Source organism: Martes martes (genome assembly GCF_963455335.1).
Source record: "Martes martes genome assembly, chromosome: 11".
NCBI lineage: Eukaryota > Metazoa > Chordata > Mammalia > Carnivora > Mustelidae > Martes > Martes martes.
The window spans coordinates 56,653,452-56,680,425 of record NC_137899.1 but is presented as its reverse complement, the minus strand read 5'-3'; the positions used below and the strand labels follow the sequence as shown (position 1 = coordinate 56,680,425).

Genomic DNA, 26,974 nt, shown 5'->3' with positions numbered 1-26,974 from the left:
TCAATGGCATCTATCAGTGAATATTTTAAGACACAAGACTGGGAGAACCAGGATACTGTAATCTAGAAAGTCAGAATAAAAGGATATATGATTGAGTTTCAAGAAATGGCTGAAAGGGGCGCCTGGCTAGCTTGGTTGGTAGAACATGCGACTCAGTCTCGGGGTGGTGAGTTTGAGCCCCACACTGGGTGTAGAGAGTACTTAACAAAACTTCGTTTTAAAGATTTTATTTCTTTATTTGACAGAGGAAAGCGAGAGAGGAAACACAAACTGGAGGAGTGGGAGAGGGAGAAGCAGGCTTCCCATGGAGCAGGGAGCCTGATGTGGGGCTCAGTCCCAGGACTGGGATCTTGCCATGAGCTGAAGTCAGATGCTTAACAACTGAGTCACTCAGGTGCCCCTTAAATAAAACTTAAAAAAAAAAAAAATTGCTGAAAGGAACTGGTAGGATGAATGTGAACTTGTTAACCAAATCCTGGTATTTAGAATGAGAAAGCATGCTTTCCATCTTGAGAGATGCTTGCAGGGGGTGGTTCTTTGGACAATAGATAGTGAGCTTCTTGTGGCCCCTTCCCCCCAATTTCTGTTAGGACAAGAAAAACCAAGAAACCTCTGGGTGACAACAAAAAAAATATTTTATTTGATACAACTGTTGTTTTACGAGATACCTGCCTGGCTCACCCCGTACAGCATGCAACTCTTGATCATGAGTTCTTGGTCATGAGTTCAAGTTCCACATTGGGCATAGAGTTTACTTAAAAAAAAAAAAAAAGTGTTTTATGAGGCACTTTTATTTTTAATGAAGGCACTTTAATATTTTCATATCATTTAGATATGTTCAAGAAGGATTCATACAAATTCCCAAGTACAGGCTTTAAAATGGGCCATTAAGAGGCTACCTGGGTGGCTCAATGGGTTGAGCCTCTGCCTTCAGCTCAGGTCATGATCTCAGGGGCCTGGGATTGAGCCCCGCCTCGGGCTCTCTGCTCAATGGGGAGCCTTCTTCCCCCTCCCCCTCTGCCTGCTGCTCTGGCTACTTGTGATCTCTTCCTCTCTCTATCAAATTAATTAATTAAATAAAAATAAACAAATAAAATGGGCCATTAAGGAAAATTAAAGACATTTTGGATAAATCACTGATATTTTTAAGGATTACATGATTGGCGTTTATATGCTGCTTCTTAAAGCGTGGCAGGCAAGGACCATACTGTATGCATCAATCTCTATCCTCCACAGTGCCCTAAACCTTTTGGAGTCCAAATAGTTATTGAAAAAAAAAAAAGTAAACACTACTTCACCAAGCTTTTTTTTGAGATTTTGTTGATTTTTTTGACAGAGAGAAAGCAAGCACAAATGGGGGAGTGGCAGGCAGAGGGAGAGGGAGAAGCAGGCTCCCCACTGAGCAAGGAGCCTGATGGGGGACTCAATCCCAGAACCCCGGGATCATGACCTGAGCCCAAGGCAGATGCTGAACCAACTGAGTCACCCAGGTGCCCCCACATGTTTTTTTTATGACATTTATTGAACAGAAAATTGCAGATGAACAAATCCAGTTCAAAGTGTACCCAATACATGTAAGTCTTTACAGAAAAATATATCTGCTATATACATCATTTTCAAAATCTAGTAATTATATATAACATTATTTTTTAGCTAGCCAAACCATGAAACCCTATGACATTATACTACATTTTGGGTGATGCTATTTGCTATTGCCTATCATAAAATTAAAAAAATGTAAAAATTGGGGCACCTGGGTGACTAAGTTCGTTAAGCATCTGCCTTCTGCTCAACTCATAATCTCAGGGTTCTTGGATCGAGTCCAGCATCCAGGTCCCTGCTCAGCAGGGAGTCTGCTTCTCCTTCCCCCTCTGCCTCTCCCCCCTGCTCTTGCTGTCTCTTTCTCAAATAAATAAAATCTTAAAAAAAAAATCAAATAATATATTTCACTATCTGAAAATTACAGCTTTTTTTTTAGACTTTATTTATTTATTTGACAGACAGAGATCACGAGGCAGAGAGTCAAAGAGAGAGGAGGAAGCAGGCTCCCTGCTGAGCAGAAAGCCCGATGTGAGGCTCCATGCAGGGCTCAATCCCAGGACACTGGGATCATGACCTGAGCCGAAGGCAGAGGTTTTAACCCAGTGAGCCACCCAAGCGCCCTTAATTACAGCTATTTTAAAGTAGAAGGTAAAATGAGTTTACTGTAACTTTCTAGAACCCCATTTGATAATTTATATGAAGTTCTCAGTAGCTTTACTTTTTTAACCCAAGAATTATTGTTTAAGGAGTCTAGATCAGATTGGCTCTCTTTCTGGACCTTTTGTTATTCCTTCTTTTCAAACAGGAATATATCCTAGGATGACATTAGGACTAAATCATAAAAATTTTATGCTTACTCAGTATATTTCTCAAATGTGACAAAAATCATTCATAGTAAGCCTTAAAAAACTTTTCTTTGAATTCAACTCTTATTTTTTAGAAGTTAATGTATGCATAAAAGTTCATGATACTCTGACATGACTGTACTGATAATGAATTATGAGCAAAGATTTTTCATCACCCTTACAAAGCTGAAAACTATAGCGTTCCAACATATTTTGGTTCAGAATTAATTTATAGTCTCAATCCTAAAGTAGCTAGTTCTTCTTTGACCTGGGTCACCACATGCCTTTTATTATTATTTTTAAGATTTTTAATTTTTTTAATTAAAAAAATTTTTAAGAGATTGATCTTATTTTATTTTTTTAAAGATTTAATTTATTTATTTGACACAGAGAGAGAGAGAGAGAGAGAGAGATCACAAGTAGGCAGAGAGGCAGGCAGACAGAAAGGAGGAAGCAGGCTCCCCACTGAGCCTGACATGGGGCTCGAGCCCAGGACCCTGAGATCATGACCTGAGCTGAAGGCAGAGGCTTAACCCACTGAGCCACCCAGGCGCCCCTAGAGATTTATCTTATTTTAGAGAGAGAGAGAGCATGCAGGCACCAGAGAGGAGGGTCAGAGGGAGAGGGAAGAATCTCAGGTAGATTCCTTGCTGAGTGTGGAGCCTGACTTGCAAGGCTCTATCCCACGACCCTGAGATCATGACCTGAGCCGAAATCAGGAGTCAGACACTTAACCGACTGAGTCACCCAGACACCCTCTACACCCAACGTGGGGCTCAAATTCAAAACGCCGAGATCAAGACCTGACTGCTCCACCGACCGGGCCAGCCAGGTGCCCTACCACATGCCTTTTAGAAAGTGAGGTAGTATATGCCTTTGCACAAACATCCTAGCATTTGTATGTTCAACAACTTTGAGGACTTGCTTCATAGAAGACTGAGTTATATAGTATCATGCATTCACTCAAAAATATTTATTGAGTATATATTACATGTCAGACAAAATTTTAAGTATTGGGAAATTAGCAGTAAGCAACATAGACCTTAAAAAAAAAAAATCCCTGCCCTTGTGGAGTTTACTTACGTACAAAGATAAAGCAGACCTCGCCAATCAGTTGACACTCTTAATAGAGGAGATAAGTGTACATTTTTTCTAATGTTTAAATTTTTTCAAGGATTTTTATTTCTTAATTTATTTAAAAAATTTATTTTTATTTTGAGAGAGAGCATGAGCAGGGCAAGGGCAGAAGAGAGGGAGAGAGAGAAACTTCAAGTAGACTCCCCAGTGAATGTGGAGCCTGATGTGGATCTCCATCCCAGGACCCTGAGCTTATGACCTGAGCTGAAACCAAGAGTTAGCCACTCTATCAGCTGAGCCACCGAGGCGCTCCAGGTTTTGTTTTGTTTTTGTTTGTTTTGTTTTGTTTTAAAGTAATCACTACACCCAACCTGGGGCTTGAACTTACATCCCCAAGATCAAGAGTTGCATTCTCCATTGACTGAGCCAGCCAGGCGCCCCTAAAATTTTTTTTTTAATGATAAATGTCTTGCAATATATAGACAAAGTGCTATGTCAAATTCAGACTTTATTCTTATTTTTGCTTATCTATTTATTTTTAAGTAACCACTATGCCCAACACGGGTTTCAAACTCATGACCCCAAAATCAAGAGTCATCCATTCCACTAATTCAACCACTCAGGCACCCCCAAATTCATACTTTGAAATTCTGATATCGGAGGAGAGATTGTTTCTAGTTTCAAGGATCAGGGATTTTCTTCATAGAAAATAGTTTCAGTTGCGGCCAACCTACGAATGTCTAAGCTATGAATAACTGATTCATAATTATTTTAAGTTCATTATATTACAAAATAAAAAGAACAAAGAAAAAGGAGGTAAGTTTCAAATATAAAGTACACAATGGGTCTACTTTTGATTGTGTCATGGACATAAAACATTTTTAACCTGAAAAAATAACAGCTTAGGAATTGAAAGGAAAAATAAACCCAAATTTGATTGTCTTGTTTTTCAAAGAACTATTAATTCTGATTTTAGACCATAATGACTTTTCTCATTAAAAATATATTAAAATTTTGCAGTGGAATAAGAGTTTTTATCAAATAAAAATCTCTTATCTCATATTGTATTATTAATAACTCCAAAGGAACAGAACCAGATTAAAAGCTCTTATTTATTTTTTTAAAGGCTTTTATTTTTATAAGACCTGGGAACTATAAACTAAATAAATAATCTTTTCTACTAAGTTATCATTGGAAGTCTTCATTTATTTTCACATTATAAAATTTGTGTTAACGAAATATCCTTTCAATTTGCCTAGATTCTGAAAATCTTAGTCTCTGCAAAAATTTTCAATATCATAGGTGAAAGCACCACTCAAATCTGTTTCAATAAATTCCAATGAACTGCTTTTTTTTGGCATTAAATTTTATTATTTTAAGTAAGTGAGAAATAAGAAATGTCTTCTGAATCACTAAGTTTGCTTCATCAAGCTTCTCTCGCCTTCATTTTACAAGAACAAATTAAACACATAAAATGCACAGGGATATTCACATCACAGAGTATTAAAGTCTGAGTGCTAAAACTGTGCTTATTTTTATTATTTAAAATAAAGATTCATTGGCAGGATTTTTTTTTCTTAGAGCCCTGCTATTGCCATTATTTTTGCTAGTTTTTCAAGTGCACCACTGCTAAAGCTATTTTGCAAGGAACAACTATGCTGAAGTTCTTTAATTCTATGGAAAAGTTCCTTCTGAATGTTGCTCAAATGAATGTTTCAACTCTAGAGGGGAAAACCTCAAGTCAGAGATAGTCACTGCAGCTGAAAAGTTTTATGCCTTTTTAAAATAATCCTTACAGAATTTTTCAAGAAACTACCAAGAATAAAAGTAAATATAAATATTTAAACTGAGCACTTTAAATTCTTTAAATTCAGTATATATGTTTTAAATCTAATGATATTTTGTTTCCCTTTAGTTTGAGCTAGAGTAAGTTCCAATTGGTCTCAAGAAGCTCCAAGTTTGTTTGTTTGTTTAAGTGTGTATATATATACATATATATATATATATATATATATTTATTTATTTATTTATTTATTTTTTTTTGGGGGGGGCAATCTCTACATACAACATGGAGCTTGAACTCATGGTCCTGAGATCAAGAGTCACATGAAGAGGCTTCAGTTTTTGTTCTAATTATCTCTAATTTGTTTTTACAAAATTAAAGTATCTAAATTGATATATTCTTCAGAAATCTAAGGGAAGCAGTTAGAAAATTAATTTAGAGACAAATATAATTATTTTTTTTAAAAGATTTTATTTATTTATTGGACAGACAGAGATCACAAGTAGGCAGAGAGGCAGGCAGAGAGAGAGAGAGAGAGGAGGAAGCAGGCTCCCTGCTGAGCAGAGAGCCCGATGTGGGACTCGATCCCAGGACCCTGGGATCATGACCTGAGCCGAAAGCAGAGGCTTTAACCCACTGAGCCACCCAGGTTCCCGAGACAAATATAATTATTAATAAACATTCACATTGATCATCTACTAATTTGACATTTAACTCATCAGTTTTTAAATTCTTGACATTTTTGTTTTCCTTTTATATTCTCTTTAGCCCATAAATTCTGTATAATGGTAATAATTTCTTACCTAATTTCATATGAAGCATGAGGATCCAATTCTAAAAGAAGGAAACCTGTTGATGAAAACAAATTGTGGGAGCACCCGGCTAGCTCAGCTAGCTCCGTCATCCAATGTGGGGCTCGAATTCACAACCCTGAAATCAAGAGTCACAGGCTCCACTGAGGCAGCTGGCTACCACAAAAACAAAATCTTTTAAAAAATCATGTATATATTACATGCCAGACAAAATTTTAAGTATTGGGAAATTAGCTGTAAGTTTTGGGTTTAAAAAAAAAATTCGTGTATCTTTTGGTCAGGACATTGGCTCATGTTAGTGGTTGGAATCAATAAAGGATTCCTTTATAGGGAAGATTTTTGTTTTTATTCTTTTCCCACTGTTACTGATCTGTGGTATTTAAATAAGCTTTCTTATTTAAAGAATATCTTTCCTTGGGGCACCTGGGTGGCTCAGTGGGTTAAAGCCTCTGCCTTCAACTCAGGTCATGATCCCAGGGTTCTGGGATAGAGCCCCGCATTGGGCTCTCTGCTCTGTGGGGAGCCTACTTCCTCCTCTCTCTCTATCTGCCTCTCTGCCTACTTGTGATCTCTGTCTGTCAAATAAATAAATAAAATCTTTAGGGAAAAAAAAAAGAATATCCTTTCTTGCATCATTTTCCAGTTTCAAGCAGTAATCTCTTCCCCCTCATGCATTTTATAGAACTTTCTGAAGTTGTCCAATCATTTCAATGATATTCCTAGTCCTCCTTTTCCTGAAACAAAATTCCACTAATATTTGTAGAAAGCCTACTCAGTACTCTGTTGTGAAAAAGGTAAAGAATGGTGTAAGTAGTTTAAACTCTCTTTACAGCTGTGGAAACAAAGGCCAAGGAGGTTAAAAACAACAACAACCGACTGACCCAGGGTCACAGGAGGGTCAGCGGCATACATAGGAAACAGGTGTCTGCTGTAGCATCCACAGTTTATGAAGACCAAAAGATCTCCAGGTAAACAGAATGATGTAAGGGCAGCTTTTAATTCAAAGGTGCAGCCAAGGACTTTGAGCTCTTAGGTTCATGTATCTAGTTAGGGGTGGGAAGCCAGAAGGATTTATGGCCAAGTGACCACCACTCCATACTGGCGTGAGCAAACAAAAGCTGGTGGCATGTGAGCCTCTGCCAAATGTTTAACAATCCAATAGATGGGAGAGGAGGGAAGAGTCTGAATTACTCCACTGGGAGATGTGTGTGTATGTGTGTGTGTGTGTGTGTGTGTGTAGTAATACACAACTCTTCCCACCCCTAAAATCTCATTAAAGCATAAAGAAAAGAAAATCCAAGCCCATTAAACTGCTGTTATATGGAGTAAATTTGAACATCCCATTTTTGAAGTTTGATACAAGGAGGAATTTCTTAGGGGACAACTAAGAGTGTGTCAGGTGCTTATTAATGCAGATTTCACGGCCTCTAGAGGTCCTGATGTAGCTGGGCCTTGAATCTTCAAGATTTTGAGAGAAACAGAAATCCTGGGTGAAAGAAATAATGGGCTCTTCTTCCATACCAGCCTTTTACATTGAACTGATTTTATCAGTTTGGGATAGTTTAAATGAGATTCTGAGCAGAGTTAGTGAAATGAACCCCCACTTAACTCCCCAAGGTCTCTTCTACCTCAAGGCTTTTGCTTTTAGCTTTCAAGGACTCACAGAACTACGCATTGGCATAATTGTAGGTGTTTTTTTAAAAAAGTAATGGTATTAAGTCTAGGCAAACATCACCTTGGGTCTGTTTCATTATTACCAAAAATAGGAAAAGAAGTATTTGTTGTATCTCCCACTGAGGAAGGACACATCGTTTCCTTCAGTGATAAGCACTTCTCAGCCTTGCCACTGAACCTGCGCTGTACCTTCCCTGACCTCAATTTCCTCAACTGTAAAATGGGAAACTACCAGATCCCTAATAATCCTTCCGGCCTGCAAATTACAGAACTGTTTCATTATGAAACAGGTTCTACTGCAAATCATATGAAAGAGAAGATACTCGGTACAATTCCCTAATTAAACACATAAAAAAAAATCCAAACCTATATATAAAGGTATCCAAGAATTTAGAATATATATAGAAAGGGGGAGATATTTTCCCACATGGAGTCTTTTAGACCGCGTCTCTAACATACTTTGCCTCAATCTCTTTCTCTTTCCATTAAACAAAAAGTGCTAATAGTACATGCTTCCAAACACAAAATATTAACTACCAAAATCACATTTTAGAGAAATTTTAACTATTTACTGTAGTGAATCTAGATATCTTCCGGTTCACACAGCCTTTTCCTGTCACAAGTTCTTTAAACACTTTGACTTCCCTTTACACCACAGACTCTGCTTTCTTAACTTTATCCACTCAAGTCTGGATTTTTGAAAATAATAATTTATTTGCATATTTATATTGGTATATCCACAGCTGAATTCAAAATCCAGAGCCCTATAACTTCATATTACATTGCAAAATCACTTTGATAATGCCACTCTGTGGCAATTTGCCTGAGTTGTATTGCTTTCAAAATGAATTTGTTTAAATATTCAACCTAATCAGTTTTATATACATAAAATCAAATTCTCTGATATACTTAATTTACTTGTAAGATTATTTTTAAAAAGTTAGCAAAACCTGTTTCATGGACTTAAAAATGCCATTAAGTCTGTTGGCTTTTAATAGGTTATGTTTCAAGCTTTCATGGAAAAATTAAAAGGAAAAGAAGAATATTTTAACCCATAGATAACAGATTTTTAACTAAATAATTAATAGTCTTTAGCTTAACTTTTGGGCTTTTTAATTTTCTGCAAGGAAACATGAAAAAAACCTTTAAAAAACAAAGTAATTGTTTTTATATCGCATATAAAGTTACATTAAACCAAACTACAAACTGTTAAAGAGATTCTTCCCAAGTTCTTTAGTAAGTAATGTCTGCATACTAACCATACATTCAAATTTTAACTATTAACAATAAAAATTAGAAACCTGATCACTAGATTTGGTTGTGGGAAGATACTTCCAGTTTTGGCTTAATCAAGAGTTCCACAAGAAACAAAAACAAAAACAAAAACGAGTTCCACATGATTTTAATATTTTTTTCTTGCTTAACCATCTTCTCTGTGCTTGGCTGTAATATATGTTGCCATTAGCTGCCAAATCTGAGAGTAATTCAGCTTATTATTAGCAAAACAATGGTATAGATAAGAAAATAAATGCAATACTTATTGTAGAATAATCATAATAAACTGTTTTATCTGTTTAAAAGCTCAAGGTCTTAAAACATTTGGATATTCTAATACAACATGACCCCATCCCACCTCCTTGGTAATGAAATAATTTAGGGATATTTAATAATCAAGGAAAGAGAGTATTTTGCACAAATAGTAATAGGAGGGGCTATCATTGGTTGAAACAACATTCTTCATTTATAGCCCCTAAAAGCTTTACTTGTGATCAGTTCTGAAACAGCAATGCAGTTTAATCCATTTCCCCATCCCTCAATAAATATCAAAAAGGCAGTAAATAACAGGACCCAGCTTTCACTTAAAATCTGTTTCCTTTCCACATTTAGGTTTCAAAACAGCAACAGACCATATCTTTGGCTCTTTTTATTGTACAGACATTTTCTCAAACAGTGCTACTTACTTTGATTAAAACAAATTATCAACATATGGATCATGTGCACAAAGAAGTGGTAGAACAATCCAGAAAGGATTTGTGATAACTTCATATTTTGTAAATAAATTCAACACAATTTTTAAAAATAGGTGATCATGTTATTCTGTGACTTTTTACATTGATCCCACGTATGGTTTAATAATGCTACTGGATATTTTATGGGTATAATAAGTCTTTTACAAACAGAACACAAGGCACAGAAAGAGAAAAATTAAAACATTTTGAATTACTTAAATTCTAATGTTGATGTACTAATAGCATCCTAATTCCAGTTCAGTCTGTATTGTTACTCTTCTCTCCCCAACTTTAAAAAGACTGTATTGAAGATTCTGATGGTGAAGAAACAAACTTCAAAAATTGTGCTTACCTTGCCTGTTTTACCCTGCAACCTCAGAATTTGAACACAAGTTCTGTCTTGCTTTATTCCTTTGCAAATCTCCACAAAAGACTTCTCAACAGGAATATGTGTATATATTCTCCTGTCCAATTGCACACATTGACTGCATTCCATACCCAACAAAACTGCCCTCAACCGGATTTGTTGCTGTTGAGGGGAAAGACTAATGTCACCTGTAATTCTATTATCTCTTTCACTAGATGAACACACTCAATATTTTGTTGTTTATTAATATTTCAAACAAAATTCAATGTAATCTGTTTTGTAAAGTTTACAATATTGGCTCCAAATTAAAATAAAATTTGAATAGAACCATGGTTGCTAGGGGGAAGCACCAATAGTGCATTACACCAAAATTTTAGATTTCTTAGTTTTTCTATTTGGCTTTGTATAGATGGCCATTCACTTAAATCAAAACTAAAAATGTCATTTTATTCTTGGTAGTAAAGAAATATAAGATGAAAGAAATAACCGTTAAGAGATACAGTAATAAAATTAAGGAGCAAAATCCTAGGCAGTTTTCAACAAAGGAAAACAAAACGTGGCGACATCATTATGTATTTAATTGTCCCAGAATGAAATGTTATCAACATAACAGAGACTATACCTATTTCTGATGCAACAGAATTGGTATTTTTTCTTGTTTTTTTATGACCTTTGTTAGTCTCCTTTTATGAATTAGATTTTTAGTAGCTAGATTAGAATTAGGATGTATTAGAATTAGAAAGAAGGACCATAGAGTTATATTAGCTTAATGGAAAATATTCAATATGTTTCCTACGTATTTGTAGGAAACTATACACATTTTTAAAAGTCTTTACTAATATTTTGGGGGGTAGATATAGTTACTTCTAAATTATTCTCCAAGTCTTGGAAAGTGCTAGGAAAAACATTTTCAGATTACAAATACAATATAAATAGTTAACAAAGAAAAATAACTTAAAAAAAGAAAACTTATTTTAATGACTGGCACAGGACACCCTCCCTGCCAAAATTAAATAAGGGGAAACTACCAAATAGGTTTAATTATTGATATTAAACCAGTTCAAATAAAACTTTGCCTTAGAGAAGGCACTGTCATTTTAAAAATAAATGATCAGTAAATTTGTCACTTGAGAAAAGCAACAAAAATTACCACCAACTTTTACATTTTTGAGCAATCTACCACAAAAAAAGACGTAAATGTTCCAAAAGAACCATTAGGCACAAATTCTAAGACAGTACTTTATAGTGTCAATTTTGATAAAGATTTCAGATTAGTTTTGTTTTCTTTCCTCTATGTCTTATGTTCTCGGATTCTTATGAACTTCAGCTGAGATGTTTTGAAATAATAATGCTCACCTAGCCTGCTGCTCCCATCTTTAACATTGGTATCATCATACTAAGAGAAATTCAGCACCCAAATGTAAACTGAACTTAAGGAGAAATGAATTTTAATGAGCCAAAGTGGAAATGGTAATGGTCTACCATTACTCCTGCAGGTAAGGAATTTACAAATATATTCTGCCTTATTAAAATCTAAAAATATACTATTTACAGACAGCATGTGAAATTCCTCAGTTTATCACTAAAATCACCTAGGAGCTGATTTGTATCTACATGTCACAAAATCTCTTTCATGAAGGGGACTTTAGTTCCTGAGTGTTTTCGAATGGGATTCTGGAAAAGAAATGGTCAGGAAAAGAAAGGATCCTAACAAGAAAATAGGACCTTAAAACGTGTCTTTTAAATGTACTTGTTAGCAAATGCTAAAAACTAGTTATGACCTCAGCCTGTGCTTTACTTTCCGATCATTTGAGTGTGAGGACAGTAGGTTCTTATTGCTCTTTCCAGTGGGATTTCATGCCTGGATTACTGTCCCATTTTACTCCATTAGGTAATACATTCTCTCTACCACCTTTCCTCCACCTTTAGCAAGGAAACCTGAAGGATAAAAGAATTACAACCAAGAAACAAGTTCAAATGCCCACCTCTTCTCGGCCTCTCCACACCCCTCCCCCCACAGACAAATGCCTATCTTCTTTGTTTCCTGTGGTCCGTCAGCAAATAGTTATGTACACACACCAATTACCAAAGACTCTTTCCACTAAAGGTCTCATTCCTCCCTCCTCCCAGAAGAATGGTAATAATAAATGAATATTTTTAGTTTCACTCAAGTGAAGCAATAATATAAAGGATATAATTGCAATAAAAGGAATCATGTTTATCTACTACTTTAACAATCATGTATAAAGTTTACCAGATAGATTAAGATTCTTAATCCTGATTTACTTGAAAATTTAATGAATCAATTTCTCCAAAACAGAACAAAGTTGTTGTTTTTTTTTAAAGAAAAATATTGGTTATATAAATCTCTGAATTTCAGAAAACATTTGAAAATATCTCAGGTTTTAGAGTTTTGGCTCATTCAGATTAATTTTGGAACTATTTTATTCAATTGAAATCTACTCTAAAAATTCCTTATTTTTTCTACTTTATCATTTTCAAAATATAAAAATTACAGATCATGTAAATCCCAACCTAGAATCACTCTACAAACATTATCTTCACATTTAAAATTTTTAAGGTGTTTAAGGGTTAGCTAAGTTATTAACTCTATAATCTTCAGCATTTCACTATAAATTTAGTTTCTAAGATTTAATTTGTTCAACTCAAAATAAATCATTTGTAAGTTACTCTGATGTTTCTGAGAAATAATTTTACATGAAAACTTCAAAAACACGTATCTATTAACCACATTACTAAAATGTAGTTGAAATATATATACAAAAAGAAAACAAAATCTGTCTGTATTTAAAAAAATTTTCCTTACTAATTTAGTCAGTTTTTAAAATTTGTTTTAAAAAGCTGCTCAAATAGCTTGTAGTATTATGATAGGTGGTAATATATCTTACTTCAATTAGTTGGCTTTTGTAGATTAAAACGAAAAAACTAAATAGTTTTTTCAAAAGGCTTAGGAGGATGATGTAACATCATTACTAGCTAAGAGTTAACAATATAGAAAAAAATTTGAACTCACAGATTTAAGCCGACTTTCTCAAAGTTTTCAATATGTACTAGGCAATTTTTGTTTTACTGTTTTTTAATCAAACCAGGTATTTTGTCAAGACTTAGAAAATGAACAATTATATTATCTGTGAACAATTTATTAAGTTGTATTTCTAATTGGTACATTTCATTTTCTTCAGATAATGAAAAAATTTGAGACTGTTATGAAATTAGATATACCAAACAAATTTACACTTCCCTTTTTTCTGTTATGGCCAGAATTCTGATCTTTATTTTTGAGAAGAACAATAGCAACGTATGTATATAAATACAAACCCACCAAAGACACCACTGACTAGAATACAGCACTATAGCTGTTAGCTTTTTCAGTTAACCAAATTAAATATGATTATTCGTTTGTTTTGTCCTTGTCTAAGGCAAACTCTTACTTATTTTTTCTCACCGTCTCCACCAAACGTCAGTAAAATTTGAACATTTCTGTTACAGAAATCGCTAATCCTTCAAGGTCGGTCTCGGCTTCTTTTGGTCTTAGGGCAGCTTCAACGAAAACGTGGTCTCAGCATAGTTGATTTTACCCGGAATTTTTCGTTTGCTTTTTTTGGAGGGGTTGTTTGGTTTTGCTTAAAACAACCCTGTGGACCACAAAAGGGGGTTAGAAAGGGAGGGGGCAGAATGAGTCGCTTTCTCTAGAAGCCCAGGAAAAATCAGGCATCTGAAAACCTCTTCTGTGGTTTTAACTAAAAAAGAAGTATAAATTCTAAGATGTTGGAAACGGGCAGGGAAACGATGGGACTCCAGCTGCTGAGCATGGCGCAAACCGAGGACCTCCGGGTGCTGGACGTTGGGGGAAGGGAGGGGACTCTGCGGGCACCACGCGGTCAGCCCAAGGGGCGGGCTCCACACGCACTCCAACTATTTTCTACTCTTCCTCTCTCTTTCCTCCTTGGGGGTTGGGGCTGGGGGCCCGCAGTTAAAGGGCAGGAAAAATGAGAAGACGAGAACTCAATCCCACCCTCAACAACAAAACCAAGGAGAGGGAGCAAAGGGTTATTTTCGCGCCACAAAAGATGGAAATCCAGGGGCGGCTCGGGGTCCAATGAATGGAAACCAGCAAACGGCTCTGGCGCCGGCAGCCGACGGTGATAGGCTCCCTCCGTCCACCAATCGGGTGAGAGAAGAAGCCCCCCCCGCCCCTTCCCCAGCCAGGGGCGGTGTCTCACTCCACGCCGGTTGCTCAACTTGGTCTCGGCGAGTCGGCCCCGCGGAGCGCGAAACCCCGCCCAGAGGCCGCGTTTGCGCGCCGTGCGCCCGTCTCGCGGCCCCGCCCCGCCCCGGACCCGGGCGCAGGATTCAGCCCGCACTCCTTGCGGTCTTTCTCCGTGGGTACCGAACATCCCCCAGCGCCATGTAGCCCCTCGCACCGTCGACAAAGGCCTGAAGTGCGGGAGGGTCGCCAAACACACGCTGCCCGGTTCGCCTCCGCCGCCCGTGGGCGGACGCGCGCTGGAGAAGGAGAACCTCAGGTGGTGCCGTGTGGCGAGGGGAACCGTAGAGGTTCTCCCGACCCCTACATCTAACTCGTCCACAGCTCTGCGCGGAGGGACAGAATCCGCGGCGGAGCCAGAAAGCGCCTGTCCCGCGCCAGGGCCAGGACGGTTCAGTGGTCGAGAGCCTCCGAGGCGAGGAACGAAGGATCTTCCCCAGTGGGAGCTGCAAGAATCCCGCCCTCTTTTTCCGGGCAGAGCCAGGGGAAAAAGGAAACAACCCCATCTTCTCATCTCCTGGGGCACTATTTTTGATTTTAAACAAAAATTACTGAAGGCAGATTCCGGAGTGGGCAGAGCCAAGTTACCACTTATCAAGCACCTGGTTTAAACACATGAGTCCGGGAGAGCTGTTTGAAGGAGCAAGAGTATGATAAAAAATACCTCCTATGGGGCCCAGGCGACGCGGCGGGCATTGCGTGCCCATCCGCGGTAAGGACTTCGGCTCTCCGGTGCTCTCAGGAGTGGCAGGGGGTTAGGGGTAGCAGCAAGAACGCCCTTTCCTTCGCTTCTACCTGCTCAGCCTTCGCTCAGAACCTGTGGATACAGCAACGGTAACCGACCTTCTAAACAGAGTTTTTCTTCTTTAATATTACACTGAACCATAAGAAACATTTTTATTGTCCTCAGGAGATACGGAGTAGGTGCAGCTGTCCAAAGCGTAAACAGGCTGCAGTTGGGTGACACTCAGCCGCATCAGAGCACACACAATGGGTGGGATTCTCTCGTGGGGTTAACAATTAGGAGCTGCAACTGCTTCGGGAAGAGCTCGGAAGTAGCCCATATGCAGGGTTAATTTCTGTGCGACTCATTGAAAGGCTGGAAGTTAGGGTGACCTTATATTCATTTTTGAAAATCCACCAAATATATTTTTGCATTTGAAATGCCAGTAAAAAGGCAATTACCCGTGCTCTTTTTACTCAGCCAGTGAGTATAAACTTATCCCTCAAGTGGTTGGATGACTGGAAGTGGAGTGGACTCTACCTACCACCCTTTAATGTCTCGGTTTATTTAACTCCTGTATGTTTTTAAGGTGCTAGACGGAGTATCCAGTTTGTTACAATAATACACAGATTAAGTTCTCAAGTCCCAGAAACATATTTCATCAAAACAGCACACACTTGTCTTAAATTCCAGGTGTTAGACGTGTTTGATAGTGACAGACAAGCATGGTCTAGTATTTATGGAAAATAAACAATTTATCCCATGCTTTAGAAATAGATACTAACTTAGGTCTCAGTTTTAATAGGAGCAAATACACTGGACAATCCAGAAGGTACCCTTAAGTGACTCTGGAAGCAAGCTGAATATATACAAATTGTTCTTAATGAAAAATTACTAAAAGTTAAATGATGAAAAGACTAGTTTTTATAAAGACATACTTAGAAAAGCAAATACTGCTAAATGAATGAAAAGCACATTTCTCCAAGTAGCTTTTGATCATATGCAACAGGTACATGAAAAATAGTTCATAATTTTTGATATTTACATTTTAAATACCACAGAGGTTAAAGAATACATATTTTTTTAGAACCAAGATTTCATTTTTAAAAACATAAAAAGTAAAAATAAGTAAGCTCTTTTAAAAAGTTAAACCTAACCATAAACTTAAAACTTCACCACCGAAATCTTCTTTAAAGATAGAGCTCCTAAGATGGTTCTGAACATTATTACACAAGAGCACATTTGTGTCCTCGACCTCATAAAGTAAAACATTTCACTAAGTAAAATGTCAATGAAAATATTGTTCAAGTGAGTTTACATTTAAAAAGTTGGGTTTGCTTAGCAGAAAAAGAAAAACCTGTTAGAACAGTTGCATTTAAAATGGATGATCTGACACCTTCCGGTTCAACACAAAACTATAAAATAAGTTCCTTTTAAAAGAAAAAAGATGCAAATACTCTATATTCTGCAATAGTACCCACATGTAGAAAAAATAATTTGTCATTCATCTTTTAATTGTAAAATATACACTTTTAAATGCCATATGTGGATTTAACAAAGAGAAACGAACTCTATCGATTTTAATTACTGAATGTTTCAATGTAAATCATAATATTTTCTGTCGCACAATACATTTTCTACTACTAGCAGTACCAGATCATTAAAGATTCCTGTTTATATTTCCATGCTACATAGAATTTCATTGACTTTAAAAGTAAACATTTTTCATATTTTCCATGGAATACCTGTTAAAAAATGTCACAAGTAACTGGTGCAAATGAAGCTTTCGAGTGGAGTACACAATCAGTAAACACTTGCAGATTTCCACAAGAAACTCAGCACTATGTTCATTTCCGTATTCCTCTTCTCCAGGCTACATTTTTGTTGCCCCAGTAAAGGCTTCACCGGGCCCAGACCCTCCCCCACACACCCACCATTGTACTCCTTACATACACGGGAAATTATGAATGGCTCTCATGGCCAAATGCGGGCAGAAAAGAGCCAGAAAGGGACTCGAACAATTTTCAAGTGCGAATATCACCTAGGGGTAACGCAGAACGGTCTTCCTGTTTCAAGAGTCCCAAGTTCTCCAACTAAAATTCTTTAAATAAAAGTACCAGCCTACCCCACTCCTCCTCCTCTGGAAACTACAGGAAGAAACCGTTTCTGTTTAGATACCGACTTTTCCCACTCTGACTTCTCTCCTCCGGCCTCCGAGGTTGCGGACGCCCCCATCCCCACGCCGAATACCTCCGCCTCTACGCTCCCCTCCCCCACCGGTGGCCAAGCCCGCCCCCGGCCTCATTTATCTCTGAGCCTTTTCTGAATCGCTCAACCAATCGCAAACGCGAAGCCGAGAGCCAACGCGAGCGCAGGCGGAGGAGGTGTCGCCCAGACACCCGCCCAGGACGCCGCGGGCTCCCATCCCCCACCGCCCCCGGCTCCGGCCGCCCCACTTCCCCTGTGCCAAGGCCCGTGGAGGGTGCACCGGGTGGGGCGCGTCTGCCCGCCTCTCCCGCCCCTTCCCATCCCACCCCCTTGCTGCGCTTCCGCCCCTGCCAGTTCTGGAAACGTGCTTGCGGCTTTGCCGGGGTTACACTTCAAATGTCATCAAAGCCACAAGGCGGGTTCGAAATTAGGACTCTTTGGTTTTGTTAATTACCTATTTTAAAAAATCGAATATTTGAAACTCCGGTAACTAGAGCTGAGAAATTGCCTAGTTAGCACCTCCACCCATATCTCATTAAAAAAAAAAAAATCCTCCCTTTTTTCCTCCCCTCCCCCTCAGGATCCGCCCCGACCAGATAACCCTTTCTAAACTCTGTTGTGACAATCAGGGCCGCCAGCCGCGCTCCCCTCTGCACCCCGGCTGAGGCTCCTTTAGCATTTTTCGCCTTCTTCCTCCTCCCCCTCTCAGGGTCCCTCGCTCAAGCTCATTTCCCCTCCCCCTCTTCCTCCTCTCGCTTTTTTTCCCCCGAAACCCACTCTAATTGAGGCGCTGGGATTCCTCACGTGAGACGTTGATTTGTAGTTTGAACACGTGGCTCATTCAAAAAGCCGGACACTCGGAGCGGATTTTTTCCGCCTCCTGCGCCTTCCTCCCTCCACCCCTTCCCCCCTCCCTCCTGCCAGTCAACCTTCTGGGTTTTTTTATGGGGAGGCGGCGCCTGTCCTCACGTAGTGTGATATTTTCACAGTCCGCTGGCCGATGCCAAAGGGGTTGGGGAGGAAGAGACAAAAAGTAGTTCTTCCCCCCTCCTCCTCCTCTCCTTTTTCTCGCTAATCCCGCCTCCTCCTCAGAGTTAGGAAGACTCGTTGATACGTTTGGGTTGCTGCAAGGCTTTTCTTTTCTTTCTTTTTTTTTTAATACCCAGAAAAGGAAAAACAACCTTCGGATTTGATTTTTCGCTCCTCGTTCTTGTCCTTGGTTCTTACTGTGTTTGGGTGTTTTAACGGCGAGAAGACGAGGGGAACAAAACCCGCCGAAGCCCTCCATCACTGTGGGTGGTTTTAATTTTTCGTTTTTCTCCGAATTTTTAAAAAACAACCACTCTTCACAATGAACAAACTGTATATCGGAAACCTAAGCGAGACTGCCGTCCCTACGGACCTGGAAAGTATCTTCAAGGACGCCAAGATCCCGGTGTCGGGACCCTTCCTAGTGAAGACGGGCTACGCGTTCGTGGACTGTCCGGACGAGAGCTGGGCCCTCAAGGCCATCGAGGCGCTTTCAGGTGGGTCCGCGCCTGCCCCAGCCCTGCGCCGCCGGCCCGGGCCTGCCGCGGTTGGGGACCCGGAGCCAGGCCCGCGGCTACCGCCGGGGTTGTCCACGCAGGGCCCCAGGCCCGGGGAAGGGCGGCGGGGAGGTGGGGCGAGGCCCGGGCGCCCACACGCGTGAGGTCTGGGGTGCTCTCTTCAGCTTGGGCTCCAACCCGGCCCCCCGCGGCTCCCCTCCTCCCGCCCGAGCCTTGCAGGCAGACGGCGGACGCGCTGTCAGAAAGCCGCCGCGCGGGCTCCGAGGGGAGCGGGGCTGGGGGAGGCGCGACCGTGAGCGCCGGACCTTCCCCGCTCGCCCCGCCCGGACCGGGCCCAGGCGCGGGCTCCAGTCCCCGGCACGCCGGGCCTTAGGGGCCGAGCGGGTTCTCCCGCTTCTCTCCCCGCTCCTTTCTCTCTCTGCACATCATTGTTTATGGTGTTGGTTTCTCAGTCTCCCCCGGCTCGCCTTAGACCCCAGGCGTGGGAGAATGCAAAGTGGCCTCGACCCTGCTGCGGAGTGAGGACGCGGGCTGGTTGGTGCCTAGCACCGGCGGCCCGGCGCTTCCTCTGGATCCTGCGGGACGCAGGCCAGTGCGACCCGGGTTCCACGCTCCACCTTCCCCGCGTCCTACAAGCCAGGGGGCAGGTGGGCGAGAGCGGCCAGTGGTCGCCGGCAAGGGAGCCCCAGCCGCCGCGCCCGGTCCCCCGTTGCTCTCTTCGTCCTGGCCGCGGCCCCGGGGTTGGCGGGGCAAGCTCGGCGCGGCGGGGAACCGTGAGTGGCGAGGCATGCTCGAGTAACCCCCGCCCCACCGGCAGCCCGTGTGGCAGGCGTCGCGCACTCCTTCGCGCCTTGTTCGTTCTGTGCTGAGATGCGTCTGGCCGTGCACTCTCGTCTGCGCCAACCCTGCGGTCCTCCAGCCTCTCCAGCTACTCCCTGTTCCTGGAGGGCCTGGGCTAGAAGCCGGGAGAAGGGCTCGGGGTCCCCTCCCGAAAAAAAAGCCAGCGTAGCCCCCTCCCCAGAGTTTGTCTTATGGGAGTGCCGGGGGAGGTGGGCGGAAGGGCCGCGTCAGTCCTTTGGCTGTCGTAGAGTTGGGTGAACCCCGAGCTGGGCGCTGGAGGCCTGGGGCTAGAATGTTACCCAAGTGGTAGGCCAGCCAATGGACCCTACTCCTCACCCACCTGTAAGTTATACACAGCCCTGAGGGGTCAGCTTTCCTCCCGCGCGTGGCCGGGTTGCCCTCCCGGTTCTGAGACGCATCCGGTGCCGGGGGCGGCGGTGGGGTGGGGTATCAGGAAATCACTTGGGTCACCGTTTAGGCTCTGCCCGTCCTTCGGGAAGAGCCGCTAAACCCGGCCAACTGTCTTGCACCTCTTGTGTATCCGCAGGTAAAGTGGAACTGCACGGGAAATTAATGGAAGTTGAGCACTCTGTCCCAAAAAGACAAAGGTGAGCTTATTTATCGCATTTTCATTAATTCTGTTCTCCCTTATTGGGAAGGGAGATTTCAACACAGCTGAAAACAACTTCTTTTCCTTTGACGCTTTTTGGATTGCTGTATGCTGAACGGCTTGGCTTTTCCGTCGTTTATTCCTTGCACTGAAGTTTATGGCAGGTGTGTGTGCGTGCGCTGGTAGGGAATAAAGGTCTCGTCCGTGGCTACTGCCACCGGGTTATTGGTGTAGAAGCTCTCACACCTATATGTTCTCTAAGTTACTACAATAGGAAATCAAAGTCTTGAAGGGCAGTTTTGGGAATCTGTAGGAATTAGGAAGCAGTGGGTGACCCTCCCCCACTCCCCACCTGTAAGTTCATGGTAGAGGAAAGCAGCTGCAGACACGCGTGGGTGTGGAGTGTCTTTCCTTCGCTGTCCTGAGTTGGCGGCGATGAGTCTGAGAAGCCTGGGAGGCCGTCTGTATATCTGAGAAGAGAGGAATTTGCTGATTGGAACACGTGAGTGAACGCCTGGGCTTCTCCTGCCCAGAAGCGCCTTTCAGTCACTCCAGAGTTACACAGGTTCCTGCAAACCAACCTTTGTCTTCCATCCCCTTCACTCTCCTCCCCGCATCATCGTCATCGTCCCCCAGCCCCCCATATACTTGCTTACAAATAACCACCAAGATATCTGAGGACTAAAGACTTGTATTACTTAAGCAAGGGAATTGCACTTTTTGGAGCGCAAGTGTAGTGTGTCACTTTACAGAATGTTTGCAGACTGTTTTAACCGCTGGTGTATTTTGAAGAAATGGCTCCTCTTCTCTTCAAGAGCAGGCCGGATCCCTGGTCTGTAACTAACTGGAGAGGCACTGCTTCCTTACTGCAACTAACTGGAGAAGCACTGCTTCCTTACTGCTGTGCTAGGTTTAGTTTGTGCTTTTCTGAGTTGTGCAAGGTGGGGTTAGGGTTTCTGCCTTTCTCTCTTCCCATCTCCCTGCTCCTGACTCGGGCTAAGCAGTAAGCTGAAAGTTAATCTTAAGTAGGGCTGTCTGTGTCTGTGTCTGGTTAGGTATTGGTGAGTGGTGTGCTAGAGGGCGGGAGAGGCATGCTATGCATTTCCCTGGTGCTCTGCAGAGAGGTGGCTACACAAAATGTTATCCTGGGCCTATTTCTATATTGAGCTCTGTTTCAGGTAAAGCGTTTTCACAAACCTTGTTTTTGTGAAGAGAGATGGATTTTGGTGGAATTCTCTTGTTCGTGTGCTTAGTTTTTATTAGGATAGTTGAAAAAGGATTTGCGTGATGAGACAGATTTAGTTCTAGTTGGGAATTTTGGTGAGGTCAAGTTATTTCACATAGTAGAAGGGAATTATTTTTTAAGAGCTTCTAAAATAATAGAACTTGTACTGAAAAGTATCTAAACTGACCTCCATTTAATAGGAAGTGGAAAATTGAGGAAAAAGGCACATCTCCTTAAAAATTTAAAGGCATAGTCTGAATTGTATATCTAGGGTGGGGGAAAATGTAGGTACATTCTGCAAATTCTAATTGGTTTCATGTTTAGCCCCTGTGTCCTAATTTTCTTCAAATGTTGGATAAAAAAGAGGCACATGGTTGCGTCGAAGGACTGGCATTTTAACATTTGAGAGTTTCTAAATTTAAACATTTAATGTCTGGCATTTTTCAAATACAATTTATGGACCTGCATGGAAATGTAGATTGCTTTGCTTTGCTCTCCTGATTTTCTTTTCCAGCCTGGTGTGAATTTCCCTCCACCTGTAGGAAATGAAATTAAAAACATCTGGTAACTGCCTGTTTTACTCTTAAAGGCTTTTGCCCAACATAAAAACATACTTACTTGATACTTGATAACGAATAGGAGTTTGTTTTAGGAAAGCATATAAGGTACCATGCCACCAGGGGCAGCAAGTATTTATCAATGGGAGTTTTTTCGTTTTAACAATGTAAATTCAAATTTCAGGCTGATTTTGCTTACATTGAAACGCTTAGGATTTTAAATGAGATGTTACTAACAGATAGAAATGAGGACATAGGAGACAACTTTCTATTGATAGGGAGAACAAGTAAGTCCTTTTCTAGGATTGCATTGACAAAAAAGGAGAGTAGAGGTTTCTTTTCCCTGCCCAGGGAAATCTAATTATATTACAACTTTCTTTTAACTGAAACTTGAAACTGGGATGCAGTTCCCTTATCTGTACTGTTGCACTGTGTGAATAGGCTTTGGGAGGGGCCTGAGAAGATCACTTTGGTGAGCCATGCCTAGTTCCTATAGAAAGGTCAAGAAGTGATATATCGGTGACAGTGAAGTTGAATGCTGCAGACCAATCTTTGCCAAGTGAGCCTGCTGGACTTCTGGGTGGAGTTCTTTTGTGCTTAGCAGTCGCTGCATTCCATCCCATCATCATATGGGCATCTGAGACAGGCACACCCACATGTGCAGCAGTGACCTTTATACCTGCTGTGCAAGGCATGTTGGGAGCCTGGTGCTGAAGAATGCTTATGGCAGCACTCTGAGATGGATGAATGGGCTTGCAGCAACTAAATAGGGGAGCAGGCCCAGGAGTCGATTTGATGCTTGGCATGCTGGCCCAACTGTGACTGGGAGCTGAGCTGGGCACAGAACCTTTCAGGAAGGGGCACTGTGGAGCTTGGTTCTGACCAGGCTTAGCTCCTGATTACCGAAGTCTCGGGGGAATGTGGAAGGAATGTTGCTTTTCTGCATTCAGATACCCCTCAGTTGGGGGAAGATTATAGCATTATTTTACCGAGCTTGAGTTCCCCTGTGTCCAGAATGAAGAGAAGATTGAGGTGAATATCTGTGATAGTCTTGCACTCTCTGTTGCTAAGGTAAAGAATACAGCACATGAGTACTTGGATTCACTCTGAAGTATAACCTTTTTTTTTTGGCCAAAGGCAGACATTTAATGACTGAGCCACCCAGGCATCCCATGAAATATCTTAAATACTCACCCCACTCCCCACCCTGCCTTGGGGGCAAGGGTGGCTGTGAAAATTATGATTTTTTAAGACTACAGCTCAGTTTGGTTGGAAGAGCCACTGGTATCTTGTGGGACCGCATATGTGCCCCTATGCGATTATGTAAATAGCACCGATTTCCTTTTTTGTTATGTTGTGGGCTGTTGGGCATGGGAGAGAGAATGGGAAAGTCGCTGACACTGGGGAACTGACAGGATGGTGGTTTTAGTTTGTTTTCCATGACTTTTTTAAGTTATGAAAAATTTTCATATTTTTTGTTTTTTATGGCTTAAACTTGCTTGTGATTTAGTTTTCAGCATTGAGTAAGATTATATGAAGCCAAAACATATTTCAATGAAGGATAAACAAAATGGTAGGATATCATTGTTAATATTTTTCCAGGAATGCTCCATTAAAACAGACTGGTTTCTAAGCTCACATGATGTTCTTTCCTTAAAAAAGAAAATAAAGCCAACAACTTATTAGAATAATGGTTTAACAGTTAAATTAGATAGACATAGCATGTATAAAAGTTACTGGGATTTTAAATGTATCTTAATTTAAATGTCTATTTAAAAGTGCTGCTTTTTTTTTTTTTTTTTTTAATTATTTGACAGAGCGAGAGAGGGAACACAAGCAGGGGGAGTGGGAGAGGGAGAACAGGCTTCCCACGGAGCAGGGAGCCTGATGTGGGGCATGATCCCAGGACCCTGGGATACTGGGATCCCTAACGACTGAGCCACCCAGGTGCCCTAAAAGTGCTGCATTTTAACAGCTGCTGTATATGGAATAGGAAGATGGTGCCACAACCAGCAATGTGTCCATTAGCCAGGCACATGATCCTGTTGGCTCAGGCCAATAAAAGCTGTTTTTAATGCTGAACATTTAAACATAGGCACGAATAGCTGTGCTGCTCCTTGCTTATCAGTTTGGGTCTGGTGAATCTTGTGAATTAGAGCAGTTTCTCACACATACAGAGACTTGAGGTTCTGACTGTTAGGATTCTTTACCAGCCATGAAAGTTTCCTAAGCAGTGTCGTTGGAATGCTCAGTTTAAGGTCAGTAATGCATGACTGCTTAAGTAATTGTAGCCAACAAGATTTTTCTTGATTTCATGTTCTTTTAGTACAGCTTGAGAGAGAGTAAAAGATTTCTTAACTTTGGCATTATTTGAATTAAGAAAATATATATGTATAAATGAATGTTGATAAGTCGCTTCTGTGGGACTGTCCACAGTAACAAGGAAGACATTATGGAAACATGACATGTGCCTGGAGCCAGTGGGAATTGAGAATCTTGGCTTCTGTTTCTGGCTTTCCTTTTGATTTGTGTGATCACTTGCATTCTCTGTTCATGCCAAATGCCACTATAATAAACTAACAGGGGGCATATTTTGTTCTGAGTTTTGCCATTCTGCTTGAAATGAGTTACCAGCTGGGGCTTAAAAATACCTTTTGGAATTAGAGAGATGTGGGGTCTTCCCTGTATGGAACTTGTATTTTCTGCAGTATGGCAGTTCAGTTGCTTTTGCACATGTACCTCTTTCTGGCAGCCAGCAAGAGTGAAATGATCTTTGTCATACTTTGAAATCCTTTAATGAGCCATACCATTGCAGTTAATGTGTTGTTATATAGGTCTTGGATTTTCTATTAAAGTGAAGCTGTTGAGCTTCCTGGATATTTATTTAAACAGTTCTATTGTAATTGTCTTTAGCAGTCACCTTCCCTAGAAGTTACTAATTTTTGAGTTGTATGATTTATCCATTTATTATGGTATGATTTATTTATCCACCAGCTTTGGTGGTGGGTTTGTTCTGGGAGGATGGAGAACGGCTGTGCTATTTTTAGCCAAGTTTCCTTTATTGACTCTTGCCTCTGATTCAAGCTTCTAGAGTCACAAGACAGGAGGTGGCAGTGTGGTAGCGGTGACCAAGGGATGGGATTGGCGTTTTTAGTTAGCAACTCTGTCCCATAAATCTGATGTTTTAAAAACTGGCTTGGTCTTGCAGGGTTTTGCTTGAAAGCTGATGGCAAATACAGTTTCCAGTGCTCCATTAAAACTGAGGGTGTAATTTATCATGGTCTGAAATTGCTGTTTGGCAAGTATTGGTAAATAAACAGTTATAAATATTAATATAGTATGTGGACTTTGTTGCCCTGAAGGGGAATACATAGTACATAAATTATGCATTTTAGAGAATTATCATGAGACCATTTAACTTGACTAGGAAGTAGTTTGAAATTATTATAGATGTATTCTTTGAGGAATCTAATGGAACTATACGTTTTGTTTTGTGTTGTTTTTATTTTTAAGTGACCTCAGGGCAGGGCTCAAACTCACAACCCTGAGATCAGTAGTTTCATGTTCCACTAGCTGAGCTTACCGGGCACTCCAAGTGGAGCTATAAGTTGAGACTGGTCTAAGTCTTTAGCTGGCATTATCACTTAGTTGTTTAGAAGTTGAGTCCATTGCTATCATGGTGTTTCAGTTATTTCTTGCTTCACAATAAACTACCCCAAAACCTAGTGGCTCAAAACAACTTATTCTTCCTCATGATTCTGTGGGTCTGCTTGGTGGTTGGTTCTGTACCACATGGTGTCATGCTGGGTCCTTGGCTGAGCTGGTCTAAAAGGTCCAAGAAGGCTTCATTCACATGGCTGGCCTCTTTGTGCTGATGCACATGACTTCTCCCCACGTGGTATCTCAGTGCTCTGTAGTAGCCCTTGGCTACCAAGTGAGAGTAGGTAGAAGCTGTTAGACTTCTTAAAGGCTAGGCCCAGAATTGGCACATTATCCTATCCATTTTGTCAATCAGGGCAAGTCACAGGGCCAGAACAGATTCAAGGAAGTATGGAGATAGTCTCCATCTCTTGATGGTAGAGTGGCATGAATGTACGGAGAGGAAGGAATTGATGGTGACCATCTTTGTAAATTCTCTTACATAAATGGAAGAAGAGCAGGACTAGTTTCCTCAAAGTGATTGGAACCTAAAATATCTGAAAAATACATTTAGCACTAGAAATGGGGAGAGAGTTCTCATTGTAATATCCTGGCAAGAGATCATATTAATTAGCTTTGGAGGTGATGAATAGTGGTCAGTGTCTGTATATTTCTAAGAAAGAACTAAGAGGATTTGCTGATGGATTAGATGAGAATTAGGAGAAGAGTAAAGCAGGACAAGAAGATTTTTTTGGTGAGAAAAACTAGATGGGATGGAAGGTGGTGCCATTTACCAGAATGGAGAGTATTGGGGAAGGAACAAATTCTTGGGTAGAAATCAGGAGCTTCACTTTTGGCATATTATGTCTCTAATGCTTGTTAGTTGTTTTTTTTGTTTCTTTTAAGATTTTACTTATTTTACAGAGAGAGAGAGAGAGGGAACACAAGCAGGGGGAGTGGGAGAGGGAGAAGCAGGCTTCCCGCTGAGCAGATAGCCCGATGTGGGACTCGATTAGATGGATTCATGTGAGTGGGGATGGTGGTAAGTTGCAGCCTTCGGGTTTGGCATTAGACAGATGGAGAGTGATTTATGAATTTTGGAGCAACCTGGAATTATAACCTTTCTTTGAGGATTCATTTATTAGTATCTCATTTTTTTTTAAACTTTCCAGAAATATCTGTGAGCATGTTCTATTTATAACCTGCTAGAGATGGAAGAGTCCTAAG

At 40.9% G+C, this 26,974-nt stretch overlaps 1 protein-coding gene across 1 annotated transcript in view; it reads left to right on the top strand.

Annotated features, from left to right (window-relative positions):
• Positions 1 to 18,680: 18,680 nt before the first annotated feature.
• IGF2BP3 (insulin like growth factor 2 mRNA binding protein 3) overlaps positions 18,681 to 26,974 on the top strand; it is a gene marked incomplete at both ends in the record, with an annotated part of 141,816 nt that continues 133,522 nt past the window's right edge. Inside the window, 2 exons of the mRNA XM_080818419.1 lie at positions 18,681 to 18,855; positions 20,264 to 20,324. Of these exons, the coding sequence (XP_080674545.1) occupies positions 18,681 to 18,855; positions 20,264 to 20,324 (236 nt within the window). The remainder of the gene's footprint in view (positions 18,856 to 20,263; positions 20,325 to 26,974) is intronic.